We start from the raw sequence: 19045 nt of genomic DNA, 5'->3' as shown, positions 1-19045 counted from the left end.
TTCACGCGCGTTGCACGGACCTATATTAGTCTATGGGGCCGTGCAGACATGTGCGTGATTTTTACTCAGCGTGAGTCCGCTGAAAAAAAGTCACGACATGTCCGTTCTTTGGGCGTTTTGCGTGAATCACGCACCCATTGAAGTCAATGGGTGCGTGAAAACCACGCATGTCGCACGGAAGCACTTCCGTGCGAACTGCGTGTTTGCGCAACAGCTGTCAAAAGGATGAATGTAAACAGAAAAGCACCACGTGCTTTTCTGTTTCCGAACATCCAAACGGAGTGTCTTTGCGATTAGCGAAGCCGGACAAGCGAACCGAACTTCACCGGGTTCGGCCGAACTCGTTTTGGCCGAACCCGGCAAAAAAATTATCGGTACGCGACGTCAGGAGATAGTCACTGTCCATGGTGCAGAAAGAGTTAAACTGTTTCAGCACCATGGACAGTGACTTCCGATCCCAATAAACATGAACCTGTAAAAAAAAAACGAAGTTCTGACTTACCGATAACTCCCGGCGTCTTCCTCCAGTCTGACCTCCCGGGATGACAATTCAGGCCAAGTGACAGCTCCAGCCAATCACAGGCCAAGCACAGGCTGCAGCGGTCACATGGACTCGCGCGTCATCCAGGGAGGTGGGGCCCGATGTCGAGAGGCGCGTCACCAAGGCAACGGCCGGGAAGTTCTCGGTAAGTACGAACTTTTTCTTTTTTTCAACAGGTTTTTCGATATTGTGTTCGGCATTCACTGTCGAGGGTGCTGAAAGAGTTAGCTCTTTCAGCACCTTGGACAGTGACGGGCGTCGACTAGCCTCATCTCTATGATGGCGGCTGCGCGAAAATTACGCAGCCGCGCATCAGACACGGATGACACACGCAGCTGTCAAATGGTTTTTGCGCGCGCAAAACGCTGCGTTGTTTGCGTGCGCAAAAGCGCAACGCTCGTGTGAATCCAGCCTTAGTTTGTAATATACATCAAGCCAAAACATCACATGTAAAGGGCCCAGGTTATGCATTAACACTCAGGAGCATTAATGGCTATGTAAACCTTTGAAGCCTTTTTTTTTTTTTTTACCTAAACAGTGTATTTTAGTGCTTAGTGTAATTTTGTAATTTATTTTTATTAAAGAGGCTCTGTCACCAGATTCTGAAATCCCTATCTCCTATTGCATGTAATCGGCGCTGCAATGTAGATAACAGTGAGGGTATGTTCACACGGCCAAATTTCAGACGTATACGAGGCGTATTATGCCTCGTTTTACGTCTGAAAATACGGCTCCAATACGTCGGCAAACATCTGCCCATTCATTTGAATGGGTTTGCCGACGTACTGTGCAGACGACCTGTTATTTACGCGTCGTCGTTTGACAGCTGTCAAACGACGATGCGTAAAAATACAGCCTTGTCAAAAGAAGTGCAGAACACTTCTTTGGACGTTTTTGGAGCTGTTTTCTCATAGACTCCAATGAAAACAGCTCCAAAAACGGACGTAAAAAACGCCGCGAAAACGGCGCGAAAACGCAGCGAAAAATGCGAGTTGGTAAAAAAAAGTCTGAAAAGCAGGGTCTGTTTTCCCTTGAAAACAGCTCTGGATTTTCAGACGTTTTGGTTGACTACGTGTGAACATACCCTAAAGTTTTTTGTTTTTTTTACACGTTCATTTTTGGCCAAGTTATGAGCTTTTTTATATATATGCAAATGAGGTTTGAAATGGACAACTGGGCGTTTTTTTTTTCGTTATGTCCAACTGGGCGTGTATTGTGTTTTTAACTGGGCGTGTTTACGTGTATGACGCTGACCAATCAGTGACCAGTCAGCATCATACACTCATCTCCATTGATTTACACAGCAGTGATGTGCAGCCACATAAACAGAGATTAACGTTACTGCAGTGTCCTGATAATGAATACACATGATCATCCAGCCTGGACGTCATGTGTATTCAGAATCCTGACACTTCTGAATCTTTTCTTTGAGATTTCTAGCACGGGAAACGAAATCTCGCGAGATTTCAGAGATAAACGAGATTTCGTTTCCCTTGCTGTAAATCTCACAGAAAAGAGTCAGAAGTGTCAGGATTCTGGATACACATGACGTCCAGGCTGGATTGTAATGTGTATTCATTATCAGGACACTTGATTAACGTTAATCTCTGTTTTTGTGGCTGCACATCGCTGCTGTGTAAATCAATGGAGATGAGCGTATGATGCTGACTGGTCACTGATTGGTCAGCATCATACACGTAAACACGCTCAGTTAAAAACACAATATACGCCCAGTTGGACATAACGAAAAAAAAACGCCCAGTTGTCCATTTCAAACCTCATTTGCATATATATATATATATATATAAAATAGCTCATAACTTGGCCAAAAATGAACGTTTTAAAAAAAAAAAAACAACACGTTACTGTTATCTACATTGCAGTGCCGATCACATGCAATAGGAGATAGGGATTTCAAAATCTGGTGACAGAGCCTCTTTAAAATCCCTTTTTACTTTTTCAGATACAGCTTTTATGTATCCTGGATATATAGAAGCTGTATCTTGCGCTGAAACATGAATCTGCCAGGACAGTGACACTGATGGGTTCACTAACAGCCAGTGGCGTAACTACCGCCGTAGCAGCAGTAGCGGCTGCTACGGGGCCCGCGGCATGAGGGGGCCCGTGTCGCCCGCCGGCACGGGCCCCCACCATGGCCGGAGGCTCCGCTAGCAGCCGCAATGGCTGCTACAGCGCGACGCCATTGAAAACTACGGCAGAGCAGGGAGGTATCTTCCCGCTCTGCCATTAAGCAAAAGACATGTATCCCCTCTCCACAGGATAGGGGATACATGTGTGATCGCTGGCAGCGATAGGGAGAACGGGGGACTGAAAGTCCCCTGAAGTTCTCCATCACAAACCTCGGACTTCCGGGGTCTGTGTCGGCAGCTCCGTAGAAATGAATGGAGCGCCGGTCGTGCTTGTGCGCATGCGTGACCAGCGCTCCATTCATTTCTACAGAGCTGCGCAGACGCCGGAAGTCAGAGGTTAGTCATGGAGAACTTGGGGGGACTTTCAGTCCCCCGTTCTCCCTATCGCTGCCAGCGATCACACATGTATCCCCTGTCCTGTGGATAGGGGATACATGTATTTTATTTGCACAGTGTAGGTCGCATTTTTTTGGGAGGGGGGACGCTGTATGGCGTTCCCTACAGGGGGGTGCTGTATGGCGTTCCCTACAGGGGGGGGCTGTATGGCATTCCCTACAGGGGGGGACGCTGTATGGCGTTCCCTACAGGGGGGGACACGCTGTATGGCGTTCCCTACGGGGGGGACGCTGTATGGTGTTCCCTACGGGGGGGGGACGCTGTATGGCGTTCCCTACATGGTGGACGACGCTGTATGGCGTTCCCTACAGGGGGGGGGGACGCTGTATGGTGTTCCCTACAGGGGGGGGACGCTGTATGGTGTTCCCTACAGGGGGGGGATGCTGTATGGCGTTCCCTACAGGGGGGGGATGCTGTATGGCGTTCCCTACAGGGGGGCTGTATGGCATTCCCTACAGACCCCCCCTGTAGGGAACGCCATACAGACTCCCTGTAGGTAACGCCATACAGTCCCCCCTGTCGATAACGCCAGACAGCCCCCTCTGTAGGGAATGCAATACAGCCCCCCCTCTAGATAACGCCATACAGTCCCCCCTCTAGATAACGCCATACAGCCCCCCTGTAGATAGCGCCATACAGTTCCCCCTGTAGATAGCGCCATACAGCCCCCTCTGTAGATAGCGCCATACAGCCCCCCTCTAGATAGCGCCATACAGCCCCCCTGTAGATAGCGCCATACAGCCCCCCCTGTAGATAGCGCCATACAGCCCCCCTGTAGATAGCGCCATACAGCCCCCCCCTGTAGGGAACGCCATACAGTCCCCCCCTGTAGGGAACGCCATACAGTCCCCACCTGTAGGGAACGCCATACAGTCCCCCCCTGTAGGGAACGCCATACAGTCCCCCCCTGTAGGGAACGCCATACAGTCCCCCCCTGTAGGGAACGCCATACAGTCCCCCCTGTAGGGAACGCCATACAGTCCCCCCGTAGATAACGCCATACAGCCCCCCCGTAGATAACGCCATACAGCCCTCCGTAGATAACGCCATACAGCCCCCCCGTAGATAACGCCATACAGCCCCCCGTAGATAACGCCATAGAGCCCCCTCTGTAGATAGCGCCATACAGCCCCCTCTGTAGATAGCGCCATACAGCCCCCTCTGTAGATAGCGCCATACAGCCCCCTCTGTAGATATCTACAAAGGGGGCTGTATGGCGTTATCTACAGGGGGGCTGTATGGCGTTATCAAAAGGGGGGGTTTGTAAAAAAGGCACTATCTACAAGGGGGGGGGGTTGTGTGACACCCAGGGGAGGGGGGGGGGCCCAGTCAAAAGTTTGCTATGGGGCCCAGTCTTTCCTAGTTACGCCCCTGCTAACAGCGGATCCTGCTTGTCTCTGACACGTAGGATCGAGCTTTTAATAATCACATATGTGTTATGAACATAAATGTGATCAATAACAGGTGGATCCAGCATGTCAGAGACAAGCAGGACCTGCTGTCAATGAACCGGTTAGTCCTGCTGACCTGATAGATTCAGGTTTCAGTGCATGATACAGCTTCTATGTATCCAAGATACATAGAAGCAGTATCTGAAAAAGTAAAAACATTTTTTAATAAAAACAAATTACAAAGTTGCACTTAACACTAAAATAAACTGTTTTAGTAAAAAAAAATAAAGGCTTCAAAGGTTTACGGAGTCTTTAAGCTACACCTCATATCCTTATAGCACTATATATGAATGCATACATTGAGATTAGAGTAGGCGTCAAACATCTAAATGGATTAACATGTATAAACAAATACAGTATGAACCTCCAGACACAGTCCCAACATTCTAGGGGACAGGGACTGTATTTTGATATAAAGTATAATAAAAGCTAAAGGTGCTTCCTGTAAAATAAGGGGTACTTTAAATACACTTTACAAAATATAAGGATAAGATCTATGAAATTGATGTGTTTGTGTGTATTATAAGAGCTACAGTTCAATAAGGACAGAGACACTGGTGTGAAGGAGTTCTATCTGTACAGCAGTGCATACATTGGCATTATATACTGAATAATATACATAATCACATACCTTATGGGTTATAGATAGTCAATGTACTGTGCATGCAAAGTGTATGAAAGCAAATAATCACAGCATCCAGTTCTAAATGGCTCAGTGTGAAATAGAATAAAAGTCTAATGTCCGGTTGGCTGCATTTGTTGGCGGCTAAGGCTATACACATGTGTAATGTGTATATGAAAGAAGGCCAGAGTGATGTCAAACACCTGGAATCAGTAAAATAGACTAGACTTCTATAGCCACATTTGGGATAACTATGTATCTATTCACTTATAGTACATTCAATAATAGCAATGGGTTACAGTAACAGTAATAATAACAGTACCTTGCACTGTTATTAGGGTACACTGGCATCTGATGTGATACAACATTTGGGCATCTTTTTCTATATACAGTAAGGCATATTCACTTATACTTGCATACCTCCTGTTTTTACACTAATTACAATGTAGCTGGGGAATAGGGCTCAGTTATTGAACTATGCCAGGTTGTACATGGCATTGTTCACTGCAAATTTCCTGCATAAGAAAGTGGTGGAAAGTTATTCCCACATAGTGAGACTTAAACAGTCATGAACTCTTTTTTTGTGACAATTGTGAAAAAAATATGTCGCTGAGCATGAGCACCATTCTTTTCCACTTAGTTGCACCACAATTGGCATAATTGCCACAATACATCTGCCCCTATATCTTAAAAAAAGCCTCCATAACATAGATAAGGGCACATTCAGACGTGGCGGAATTGCTGTGGAATTCCGCTGTGGAAAGTCCGCAGTGGAATTCTCCTGAGGCCATTTTTTTACATTCGTTTCAATACATTTTTAGGCAAGTTAGTTCAGACGTTGCGGAAAACTCCGCTGCGGACCATAGGCTGCGGTGTGGAATTTTCCCTCCGCAGCATGCACTGTCTGTTGCGGAGGCGAAGCGGAATTTCACTGCGGATTTCAGCCTTTGCAATGCAAAAACTTAAATCTGTGGCAAGTCCGCTGTGTTTTCTGCAACGTCTGAATTACCTGTCAAATATGCAAATATTGGTGCAGATTCGTTGCGTAATTGCCCCAAATCTGCACCAACATTTGCAGCGGAAAAAAACTCTGCCACGTCTGAACGTGCCCTATATAAATCCATTTTGTTACATTTTATATGTCAAACAGCATAATACATATGACTTTGGATACAAAGACACTACATTCTATTTATAGTGAATACTATGACATAATGACATGCAATATAAATATTTACATGGTCCAATAAAGACTGAACTTACCATCTGGGTCTGGCTCTTTGGGCAGCCATTGATGTCTTCCACTTTTTCATTTGCTAAACAGAAAAGCAGAGATGTGTAAGTGGAAAAAGAATGAAGTTACAAGTGAAACGTGCGGCATAGTTTATTTACTCACCTACAGCGCTACTACAACCGTATGCCCTCTGCTATCAGACCCACAATAAACACCCACAATCCTACAGGAATGGAAGTGTGAATGTGATCTACTGCTAATTTCCCAGCCCCTGCCAAGTAACTGCTGACAAGAAATCCTCCCCAATTGTCTCTGCATGGTCAGGGATAGTGTTTCAAGGCATCCTAGAAGGAAGGAATGATCCCCTCCAGCAAACATAATGCACACATGGGAGACATATGGTTCGATCAAGGCGCAGGATACACATTAAGCCGTTGTAAAATAACGGTTGGACTGATCTTTCCCAGAATTTTAATACAAATGAACTTTCAAACAACTCACACAAAAGTCTGAGATGTGGAGATATCTGGATTTAGTAAGCGCAGTGCAGACAAACACACGTTGAACTTAACCTTTTCAAGTCCACAGCCATTCTACCACCCACCAACTATCGCTCCTCGACAGCATGAGACCCCAGACTTACCAATGATCTGAATGATCTCTGCCAGCAGGACACCATCAGCTACGTCTTGTTGTAAATCCTTTATCAGCCTCTTGTGACCAGACTTTGCTAGGTAGTGATTTGCCCAGTCAGTGTAAATCTACAAGACATAGGGAAGAGGGAGGGATAAGAGAGAGAGAAGATAATAAAAATTATTCCGAAAGGCATTTGGACTTCAATAGCAGAAGTATTCAGGACTGCATTCCAACCGGGGAAGTCACAGCTCAAAAGGAAACCGTTATGCTGCTATTATTTCAGCAATTTCTTTCCTATTCCCAGCTCTAATGACTCACTTTTTTTTGTTTTTTAGGGTCGCTCTAGTTCTCTGGCCACACAAGAAATGTACTCTCACTTCATGGCTGTCAAGGAAACTGCTGTCACAAGTCAGTCACACTATTTCCTCCTTAATGACTAGGACCAATTGATTTATCATTGCCGAAGTACCAGGGATTAAAAACCGCCCTTAAAAAGATTTGTACATTTGTTTTGCTTTCAGAACCTGATATATTTTATAACTATAGTATCCATATAGTTTACAGTAGGAGCTCTATTGTTATCCAGCACATTCTAAGCAATGTAAAGTGCTGTCACCCTTCATAACATTGTATCACTATTTAAAACTTCAACAAACAAGCAAATAAAGTTTCAGATCTTGACTTAAAAAAATATATATTTTGATTCATTGTATTGATTTTCATGATAATTATTTAAATACAACTTATGGAGATTGTAAAACACATGGTACGGCTTGCTTATGTTTTTTTTTTTAGTCCTCAAAAGTAAAGATATTCCATCGTTTTAATGAATATTGCTAAAATGATAAAGCACATGTAAATTTAGTGCTCTAACTTCGTAATACATATTCAAATTTGGTCCCCAATCACTGATTTTAGGATTGCAGACAGCTGTATGGGTTAAGTACTACATTGGTGTTATATACATGGGATATTTCCATTAAGATAGGTATCCCGCCTACACGAGCTAAATTCACACTGCATTCGGGAATTACATTGAGCAAACAGTCCTGTTAAACATATGTCTAGATATATGCAACTGTATACACTTGTATATATCTGTTGTTGAATGCCATAAAAAACATTGTTTTATATATTTTTCTCTCTATATATAGTTGTATTAAAAACCATAGTCAACTATGCTTTTTAGCTCATTTAAGCCTGCTTAATCCCAACTTAAACTGGCCAATTGTATTCTAAAAGTACACCCTTTTAACATATGTTCAGCCCCTATGTGCATGTCAGTGTATGTGTCGGGAGATAATCCCAGTACACCAAAAGTGCACCCCAGGCATGGTGTGAATTTAGGCTTATAACTAGAGAAACTGCCCCATTTGTGGCTTTAGTCACGGAAATCAGTGTTTGGGAACTGAGTTGTAATATAAAACTCCGCACTCCAATAAAGGTATGTGTCAACCTTTAATTATGCATATAATCCGATAAACATTTGGCGTTTTGGTTCTAACACTTCAAGCTTTTAAAACACGATTGGCGCAGAGTGTATAGAAGCATGAAGGTAAGTAAACTATCGGAGAAACAGAATATCGGCCTTTGCCATATGGTACAACCTCATGTACCACATGGCAATGGCCAATATTTTGTTGCCCCGATAGCTTACTTACCTTCTTGCTTCCATACACTCTGGACCTTTGTCAAACACGATTGCCACAAAGTGTTAGAACCAAACGGCCTCATGTTTATTGTATTGCATACATAATAAAACATTGACACATACCTTCTGCAACTTGTAACATAGACTACTATGACATAAGACACCCACTTGAGCGCTGTTAATTTGCATATATTTATTACAAACTGACAATAAATTGTCTGGGAATGTATAAATCCCTCATGCCGCAGCAATATAATGTGGCACCTACTTGTCTTTGATAATGTTGCTTATTTTGTATGCCTAATTTATTAAAAGTCACTAGCTAAATTTAGTGCAAGCAATATAAATATTATTCCCATAGTCCAATAATGGTGGGGCTACACAGTGACATTCAATTGAGGTAATCACATTAAAATCATAAACTGTGACTTGGTTAAAAATGTTGCGATATTCGTAAGGTAGCTTTCCATTTTTTTCCCTCCATAGCAAGCAATGGAAGTTCTGCAGTGATCATGATTTGCAAAATATGTCACACAGTTTAAATTTGGTGCAAGGGCATGGAGCATGTGTTTAAAAAGCAAAGCAAACATATGTAACAGCAGTGAATACTTGGTCCCCTCCTTAGACCGCTATATAAGAACTTGGCACACTCATCCAAAGAATGTTCACTACACATGAACATAATGCAACTTGAAATAAAAGTTAATAAATTCCTTTCTCCAGGAAATACCAAATGTGTCTGCTAAACACAAGAGCAGAAACTTGACAAAGACCATATAGACCTCTCTAATAATACTTTGTTGTATCAAATTGAAGCAAGAGTGGTTGTCAAAACCACTGACAAAGTTATGGCTGATAACTTTATGGTGGCTAGCCTCCCGTTACAGACTCTCAGCCGGAGTCACACCCAGATCTTCATTCTGTTCATACCGCTTCCTCTACACCAGTGTTTCTCAACGCCATACCTGATGTTCCCCCAACAGGTCATGATTTCAGGATACTCCACAGAAGTCACACTTGTGCCAATTTCTGATGCACTCACCAAAAATGTATCACTGATGCAATAATTAGGAAATCCTGAAAACTTTACCTTTTGGGGTCCAAAGAGGCAGAAACAGTGCTCTAGACTGCTTCAATAGGTGACATGATATGAGCTAAAAAAAGTTGTCAGTGTATATGAGTGTGGTCAGTTAATATTAGACAAGATTCACAGTGACTTTTGGTTGTGCAACCGGTGTGGAGAAATTGCTCTTTTCTGTTGCGCAACTTCAGTGTTTCCCCTTGTAATTGTCATGGAGCGTTCCCCCATATAGAAACATTGAAGTTGTGCAACTTTCTCCCACAGGTGACAGTCATGGTAAACTGTAATTTTACCACAACCAAAAAAGTTGCTGTGGAGCCCTAGCATAAGATTAGCACTATAGCTAAAAAAAAACTGATGGAGGTTTTATGTAGGTAAGTATAGGGGCCGTAAGTGCTAGTCTTCGTTCACATCTGCGTCAGGTCTCCATTCAGGGGTTCCGTCAGAGCTTTCGGTCAGGGGAACCCATGAACGGGTACCTGACTGAAACAAATGGAAACCATAAGTTTCCGTTTGCATCACGATTGATTTCAATGGTGATGGAACCGGTGCAAATGGAAGCAATACCATAGTCGACTACTCTATTCATTCCGTCAAAACGAGGGAACCCTTGCACAACGGAGACAAATGGAAACCATTTGCACCGGACCTATGGTTTCCGTTTGTTTCAGTCGGGGTTCCGTTCATGGGTTTCCCTGACGGAAAGCTCAAACAGAACCCCTGAGTGGAGCCCTGACGCAGGTGGGAACGAAGCCTTAAATGTATTTACACTCTAATTTAAACTTTTGTTGCTTATTTTATTTAGGAATCAGAATGACTGACTAACTGAATACATGTCAAAAATGTTTACACAATTATTAGAGTTTCTCCAAATTCCTCTTTTGTAGAAATAGTCATGCTTCAAATATGTGTTATTAACAGTCTGTTTATTTTTTTACGTTTTCCAACTACAATGAAATAAACAGAGGCATCCCTTAGGATGACTAAATACCTCTAGTCAGGGCAGCCATCAAGGCTGCACTAAAATTTCGGAACATAGAGCCTTCTTATCACCCATAACTGAAACTACATGGGCCACAATAATTTAGCTGGCTGCTGGTTGCGAATGATGGGCTTAGCTTTCCCACTTTTAGAGATGTCATGGCACGATGCAGGGGGCAGAGTTTAAATGTGAAGCTTTACTTTCAGACATTGTGCCAGTGCATGTGGAATTCATTTTCTGCCCATCCGGAGTCACGGCGGTGGGGCTCTATTGCCCTCCTTAATCTGGCGCAATGTGTAACGTCACTCATCTTGGACATTAAAGCGTAACCGCTCCAGTGTTGCAGAGCTTGGTTATCACCCCTGGTGGTGTTTTCTGGCGTTTATTCCTGATTTTTTCTGTGATTTCCTGTGTTTGACCCAGCTTTGTCTTGGCCACGCTTGATCTGATTATGGAAGTACCGACTTCTGGCCTTGTCTACTGATACCAATTATTGGACCTGACATTGTCCGCCAGTTAACAATCCGGATTTGTTTCACCATGAAATGTTTTCATAACTGTCATCTGCAGCCTGGCCATTTATTGGGGACTATCCAGAGGACCGCGACCTGGGAATCTTACTGGCAAATACCTCCTTGTAAAGGTTAAGGTGGCAGAACAAGGGATTCATTTAGACTCCCTTCCCTAGGTTAGCCTGAGCCAACTCAATAACGGTCTCAATAATTCATTGTCCCTGCCTGCTTCCAAACTTCTCCTGCACTGAAGTCTGTTGCTGCATTGTGCTACTCTGTGTCACTGCCGCTAAGAGATCACCTAAGTTCCAACTACTACTAAGGTTGAGTTCATATCTATTGCTGCAAAGTATTGCTTCACTCAGAGCTACTTTCTATTTTTTTTCAGATATTTTGCATTTTTGTACATATTTTCTGATTGTTAAAATAGTATCCATATTTCAATGGATGTTAACACAAAATGTTTTGCTTAAAATATCGATATTCATTGACTACAGTTTAATGCAAACTAAAATACTTATCCTACTCCACATGTAATGATATTTTATATAACTACTTTTTCCATCTCTTTCTAACTCTCAGAAGCATAGCCTCATTCACCTCCCTCCACTTAACCCAGACAGCACTATCCCTCCAGAGCACATTGCACAGCTTCTTGATCAGCAAGTCACGCAAAGCATAATACACATGGCGGCCACATGGCGAGTATTAAGGTGGAGGTAAGTGTGTTCCTCCGCATAGCTCAGACTGTAACTCATAACAAATACAGTTAACCACTGGCAGGAAACGGACTGGATGTTGCTGCAGGGTCATAGTAATAAGATGGGAATATTGGAGTGAAATATAAAATAATATTATGAGTTTTCGGTACCTAGCTGTGCTTTGGCAAACATGATGCAGCTTTCAGCAGACTGTTTCTTATTTACCTTTCGCATTTCTGATCTCCCTGGATAACGGATATCATAACTCAGCATTTAAACTTTGTTGAAATCTGGATCGGATTGTGACGGCCAGAAGGTTCTTCTTTTCTCTACTTGGATTAAAGTAAGGTTGTGCATTTTTCTTTCTCTGTTAAATTTAGCCATAAACTATTAACAGTATATACAAGAGTAATAAAGACATTGGTTTATAAATGGTCAATATTACCCTCTGTATATAGTTAACAGATGCAAAATCCTGGGATCCATGACTCAGCCCCCACTAATGAAGTGCTAGCAATCCAGGTGTTCGCCTGGAATATTATGTATAATGTTACAATTCTTAAGGGTAATGTTTATCACCATTTCCTAGCTTTTATAGCTTCCCAAGGTTTAGTTCCTATAGACATAACATACATCAAACCTTACATTTAATCCTGGTTGTTGTCTCTCCATCTGCTGTATGTGTGATTAACATACAAAGATCCTTCCTCTCAACACTTGATAATGTTGATTTTGGAAAACCATAAATCATTACATAAAACATAGAATGGAAGAGGTATACAAAAGAAATAGACATATTCTGCATGTAATCTTATTGTTTTACCATATCAGAACTTAACCCCTTCAAGACTGCCATACGGCTATGTAGGTTCTTACTGCCGATGCCCTGTGCAGTTAGCACATACAGTGAAGGAAATAAGTATTTGATCCCTTGCTGATTTTGTAAGTTTGCCCACTGTCAAAGACATGAACAGTCTAGAATTTTTAGGCTAGGTTAATTTTACCAGTGAGAGATAGATTATATTTAAAAAAAAAACAGAAAATCACATTGTCAAAATTATATATATTTATTTGCATTGTGCACAGAGAAATAAGTATTTGATCCCTTTGGCAAACAAGACTTAATACTTGGTGGCAAAACCTTTGTTGGCAAGCACAGCAGTCAGACGTTTTTTGTAGTTGATGATGAGGTTTGCACACATGTTAGATGGAATTTTGGCCCACTCCTCTTTTCAGATCATCTGTAATCATTAAGATTTCGAGGCTGCCGCTTGGCAACTCGGATCTTCAGCTCCCTCCATAAGTTTTCGATGGGATTAAGGTCTGGAGACTGGCTAGGCCACTCCATGACCTAAATGTGCTTCTTTTTGAGCCACTCCTTTGTTGCCTTGGCTGTATGTTTCGGGTCATTGTCGTGCTGGAAGACCCAGCCACGAGCCATTTTTATTGTCCTGGTGGAGGGAAGGAGGTTGTCACTCAGGATTTGACGATACATGGCTCCATCCATTCTCCCATTGATGCGGTGAAGTAGTCCTGTGCCCTTAGCAGAGAAACACCCCCAAAACATAATGTTTCCACCTCCATGCTTGACAGTGGGGACGGTGTTCTTTGGGTCATAGGCAGCATTTCTCTTCCTCCAAACACGGCGAGTTGAGTTAATGCCAAAGAGCTCAATTTTAGTCTCATCTGACCACAGCACCTTCTCCAAATTACTCTCAGAATCGTCCAGATGTTCATTTGCAAACTTCAGACGGGCCTGTACATGTGCCTTCTTGAGTAGGGGGACCTTGCGGGCACTGCAGGATTTTAATCCATTACGGCGTAATGTGTTACCAATGGTTTTCTTGGTGACTGTGGTCCCAGCTGCCTTGAGATCATTAACAAGTTCCCCCCGGTGTAGTTTTCGGCTGAGCTCTCACCTTCCTCAGGATCAGGGATACCCCACGAGGTGAGATTTTGCATGAAGCCCCAGATTGATGTCGATTGACAGTCATTTTGTATGTCTTCCATTTTCTTACTATTGCACCAACAGTTGTCTCCTTCTCACCCAGCGTCTTAATTATGGTTTCGTAGCCCATTCCAGCCTTGTGCAGGTCTATGATCTTGTCCCTGACATCCTTAGAAAGCTCTTTGGTCTTGCCCATGTTGTAAAGGTTAGAGTCAGACTGATTAATTGAGTCTGTGGACAGGAGTCTTTTATACAGGTGACCATGTAAGACAGCTGTCTTTAATGCAGGCACCAAGTTGATTTGGAGCGTGTAACTGGTCTGGAGGAGGCTGAACTCTTAATGGTTGGTAGGGGATCAAATACTTATTTCTCTGTGCACAATGCAAATAAATATATATAATTTTGACTATGTGATTTTCTGTTTTTTTTTAAATATAATCTATCTCTCACTGGTAAAATTAACCTAGCCTAAAAATTCTAGACTGTTCATGACTTTGACAGTGGGCAAACGTACAAAATCAGCAAGGGATCAAATACTTATTTCCTTCACTGTATACAGACGTTTGCAGCATGCATCTATATACGTGCTAACTGCATAAGGCATCGGGAGTTAGAACGTATATAGCCGTATGGCAGTCATGAAGGGGTTAAGTTCCGATATGGTAAAACAATAAGATTACATGCAGTCCTGTGAAGAACCACTGATAACAATTGATATGTGATATCAATGTTGGTTGAGCAAAATAAGAGCCTCATTTCAGCTACATCTGTATATGAGCTGCTTTAGCACTTAAAGAGGCCCTGTCACCACATTATAAGTGCCCTATCTCCTACATAAGGAGATTGGCGCTATAATGTAGGTGACAGCAGTGCTTTTTATTTAGAAAAATGAGCTATTTTTACCACGTTAGGAGCGATTTTAGCTTTATGCTAATTAGTTTCTTAATGGACAACTGGACGTGTTTTTACTATTGACCAAGTGGGCATTGTACAGAGGAGTGTATGACGCTGACCAATCAGTGACCAATCAGCGCCATGCACTTCTCTCCATTCATTTACTCAGCGCATGGGGATCCTGCTAGATCAGTATGTGCTGTCTTATACTGACATATTAACGTTGCTGAAGTGTTTAGACAGTGAATAGACATTCCTTCCAGCCAGGACGGGATGTCTATTCACAATACCGACACTTTGTTAACGTTTCTGTGGTACTTACAGCAGAGCAAAGCGTAATATCGCTGTGACCTGTCATTTACAGCGTGATTTCGCGAGATTGCGCTTGCTCTGCTGTTTGTACCACAGAAACATTAACGAAGTGTCGGGATTGTGAATAAGACATCTCGTCCTGGCTGGAAGGAATGTCTATTCACTGTCTAAACACTTCAGTAACGTTAATGTGTCAGTATAAGACAGCACATAGTGAACAACGCAGTGTCACTATGTGCTGCCTAAATGAATGGAGAGAAGTGCATGACGCTGATTGGTCACTGATTGGTCAGCGTCATACACTCCTCTGTACAATGCCCACTTGGTCTAAAGTAAAAACACGCCCAGTAGGGCATTAAGAAACGAATTAGCGTAAAGCTAAAATCGCTCCTAACGTGGTAAAAATAGATTGTTTTTCTAAATAAAATTCACTGCTGTCGCCTACATTATAGCGCCAATCTCCCTATGTAGGAGATAGGGCACTTATAATGTGGTGACAGAGCCTCTTTAATATGAATATTTCTTTTGTATACCTCTTCCATTATATGTTTTATATACTGATTTATGGTTTTCCAAAATCAACATTATCAAGAGTTAAGTATATATATATATATATTTATATGTGTATATATATTTATATGTTTATATGTATATATATATATATATATATATATATATATATATGTGTGTACACACACACTCACAGATAAATAACAGATACATTTACAAAAAAATTACAAGTGTTTTGTGATTTGTCTGCTCATAATAACAATTTAAAACATGGAATTAATTGAACTAATCTAGAATATTACAGCCTCATACGTCTTGTAAAAAATAAAGTAAAAATAGTTTGAATATTCAAAGCGGTTGCAAAGATAATATCGTTTAAAGAAGTGCATATCAGAAATGGAAAATTTGACCTGGACACAGGGGCATCAATGACCCTTGGTCATGAAAGGGTTAAAGAAGGATCTGTTACCTCTCGAGACATGTCTATTTTAGATAATACTTGTATTCCCCATCAAGTAATAGTTCTAGAACATATTTTCTTAGAACTCTGCATTGTGCCATTCCTGTTATTCCTACTAGAAATTTATGAATAAATTGACAACCGGGTGTTACCGTTCCCCTTGTCAGAGGGGCGTGTCTCTACACAGTCTTACTCTCTCAGCACTGATTGGACAGTGTCAGTCTGTGTAAGGACACACCCCCACCTGGTTTCACCCAGTTGTCAATTTATTCATAAATTTCTAGGAGGAATAGCAGAAGAACGGCACAACGTAGAGTTTTAAGAAAAGATGCTCCAGAATTGTTATTTCATGGGAATACAATTATTTGTTTAAACAGACATATCAAAAGAGTTGACAGGTCCTCTTTGCTCAATTTTGACTCAAATCTGCAAGTTGGCAGGTGCATGGTAATATGCAATCCCTTGTTCTTACAGGGGTTCTCTCACAAAAACAACCCCTTTTTTTAATAGAAGCCACGGGTCTGGTCATACATTTTCTCTGAACTGGCCGCAGCAGGGGAAATATTACATTGTGAGTGAACAAGTAATGCACGGTAGTTTTCTAATCTCACTCATGGTGGGAAGTCCCAAGCTAGAGAGCACCCTCTGTGATGTCCATATGCCCTAAAGGGGGATTTGAACAGGGGTTGTCCTCTTAAGACAACCACTTAAATATTACAAAATCCATTTACTTTCTGAATTATTCATCTTTCCTTTTCAGAAGCCAGAAGTTCTCACTGGGATCTTTATGAGGAAGTTTCTATGTTCAAAGTTAGTGCTGTGTGAATTAATTAAAAAAATCTATAATTTCTCAACTCGGGATGTGACAGGGTGACAGTACCATCTGTGTTTGTGTCATTCTGTATGCTACCTTGAGAAAGGTGACCACCACATGCAGATGTGCCCATAGCCTCACTTGTTCTATCTACATAACAGGAATACACTGAACAGCCTTGTCCTATCCCTAGTAAATACAAACTATAGAGTCATCTTCACGACATGACAATATCCTCGCATGTACTTTACGGAAGATTATTATTATTCTTAAAGTTCTGCAGTACTGCTATTATAGACTAGGAGTGGACACATAATTGCACATTGAGCTGTCAACATAACACAGGCAGCACACAGTCATCTACTGCCAGTGGCATAAGACTAAACACAGTCGATGACAAGCTGGACAGGTGACGATGATGATGATGGTGTGAAGGTTTGGGTTGTCAACAACTCTCAGGCTTTAGATTAAGTGCACACTCCAAATTCATGAGAAAAATTATATTAAACTGATAATATACTATACAGGGATTTTGAAAACAATCTTGGTTAACCCTCAATTCTTTCATTCATCCTCTGGTCGGGAGCCTTTAACTTTTCTTCTCCTGACAATCTGGTAATTGCTCATTTCAATCACCCAGATTTCTTAGGTCGGGTTCTCATGTAGCGAAATTCCACAGCATTTATAGTAGCAGCAAAGTGGATGAGATTTTCAAAATCGCAGCTAAAACATAAATTGACCTGTGGTGCGTCTTCGTTGCTTTTCTGGTGCGGTTTTTCCGCATTGAATTCAATGGGGATGCAAAACCCGCAAAAAATAGTCAAGTGCTGTGCCTTTTGCTGTGGAATCACAGCAATTTCGCTGCAAAAATCGCAACACAGAAAAAAAAAGTTTATACTTACCCAGAACTCCCTGCTTCTTCCTTCAGTCTGGCCTCTTGGGATGACGTTTCATCCCATGTGACCGCTGCAGCCAATCACAGGCTGCAGCGGTCACATGGGCTGCCGCTTCATCCAGGGAGGTGTCACCAAGACAACGGCTGTGGTACGTTTGAATGATTTTTTTCTTTCTATTGCTGCTTTTGGACGGAATGTACTGCGGGTTTCAGGTCGGATATGCTGCGTAGTTTTACGCAGCGTATCCGACCTGTGGGAACCTGGCCTTAGACTCCTGAATGATGCTGGGGGCGTGTATTGCTGCATAAATACGCAGGTTTAGAAGCGGGAGACAACTTGAGGATGACCAATCGGGGAATGTAATGACCTCACAGTAGGGGATGACACAGAGGCAAAAAACTCTTAATAAATTTGTCGCAAATTTCGACCGGGTCATGCGCCATCCATTCCCTTCATATTTGCAATAAAATAACACATACTCACCTCAGCCCTCCTCTTCTCTCGTCCGGGTCCCCTCATCATTCCGCATGGCTCATACAAGTTCCAGAAGCCGAGCAGCAGTAGGGCCTTATATGCGACGCAGCACTTCAATGTCATTAGTGATGTGTCGCATACAACGTCAGCCACGCTGGAGTGATGAAGGGACCCGGAGGGGAGAAGAGGAGCGGTGAGGTAAGTATGATTATGGGGTTTTTTTTATTTCATTTTTTTTTTAACTATCCAATGGGGGGCAGAGGGGTAGTCTGATTGCGGGGGGTGCAAGATAGGGTTCAAGCACGGGCCTCTACCATGCTACGCCCCATACAGTGAAATCTACACTAGCTAGAAACTGACAGATTTCCATTGTGATTTGGCGTAAATTCGAATAAATTTGTAGGGCCCCTGTGGACTCTGACCAAAAATCGCAATTTGCAGCGTGTAGAAAGGTTGATAAATTAAACCCATTATGTTTTATTCAGCCTGGTATATCTGACTCATTTATATGGATTCCATCCTTCTTTAGTAAAGAAGCTCACTAGATGGTGGGTGAATATAAAGTAATTTATATATATAGTATAGGTAAGTATAGAAAAAAAATATTTGTGGAAATGTTACCTTTACATATACTGTATTTTTAGCACTAGTCACTAACATTGATATTAGAATTTCTTGGAATTATAACTAAACTGTAATATGTCTTTCATAAACTTGCCATGATACATTTAGAAATTGCATAATCAACAATAAAGATTTGTCCCATTACACAGGGAATTT

General features: G+C 42.1%; 1 protein-coding gene across 1 annotated transcript in view; it reads right to left on the bottom strand.

Moving 5' to 3' along the window:
• Positions 1-19045, bottom strand: part of LOC142749240 (neuron navigator 3-like) — a 508575-nt gene that overhangs the window by 63410 nt on the left and 426120 nt on the right. The window contains exons 3-4 of the mRNA XM_075856999.1: positions 7038-7155; positions 6424-6476 (exon numbers count right to left, since the gene is read on the bottom strand). Of these exons, the coding sequence (XP_075713114.1) occupies positions 6424-6476; positions 7038-7155 (171 nt within the window). The remainder of the gene's footprint in view (positions 1-6423; positions 6477-7037; positions 7156-19045) is intronic.

The sequence above is a fragment of the Rhinoderma darwinii genome, chromosome 3 (genome assembly GCF_050947455.1).
Source record: "Rhinoderma darwinii isolate aRhiDar2 chromosome 3, aRhiDar2.hap1, whole genome shotgun sequence".
Lineage (NCBI taxonomy): Eukaryota > Metazoa > Chordata > Amphibia > Anura > Rhinodermatidae > Rhinoderma > Rhinoderma darwinii.
This window is presented reverse-complemented; position numbering and strand designations above follow the sequence as displayed.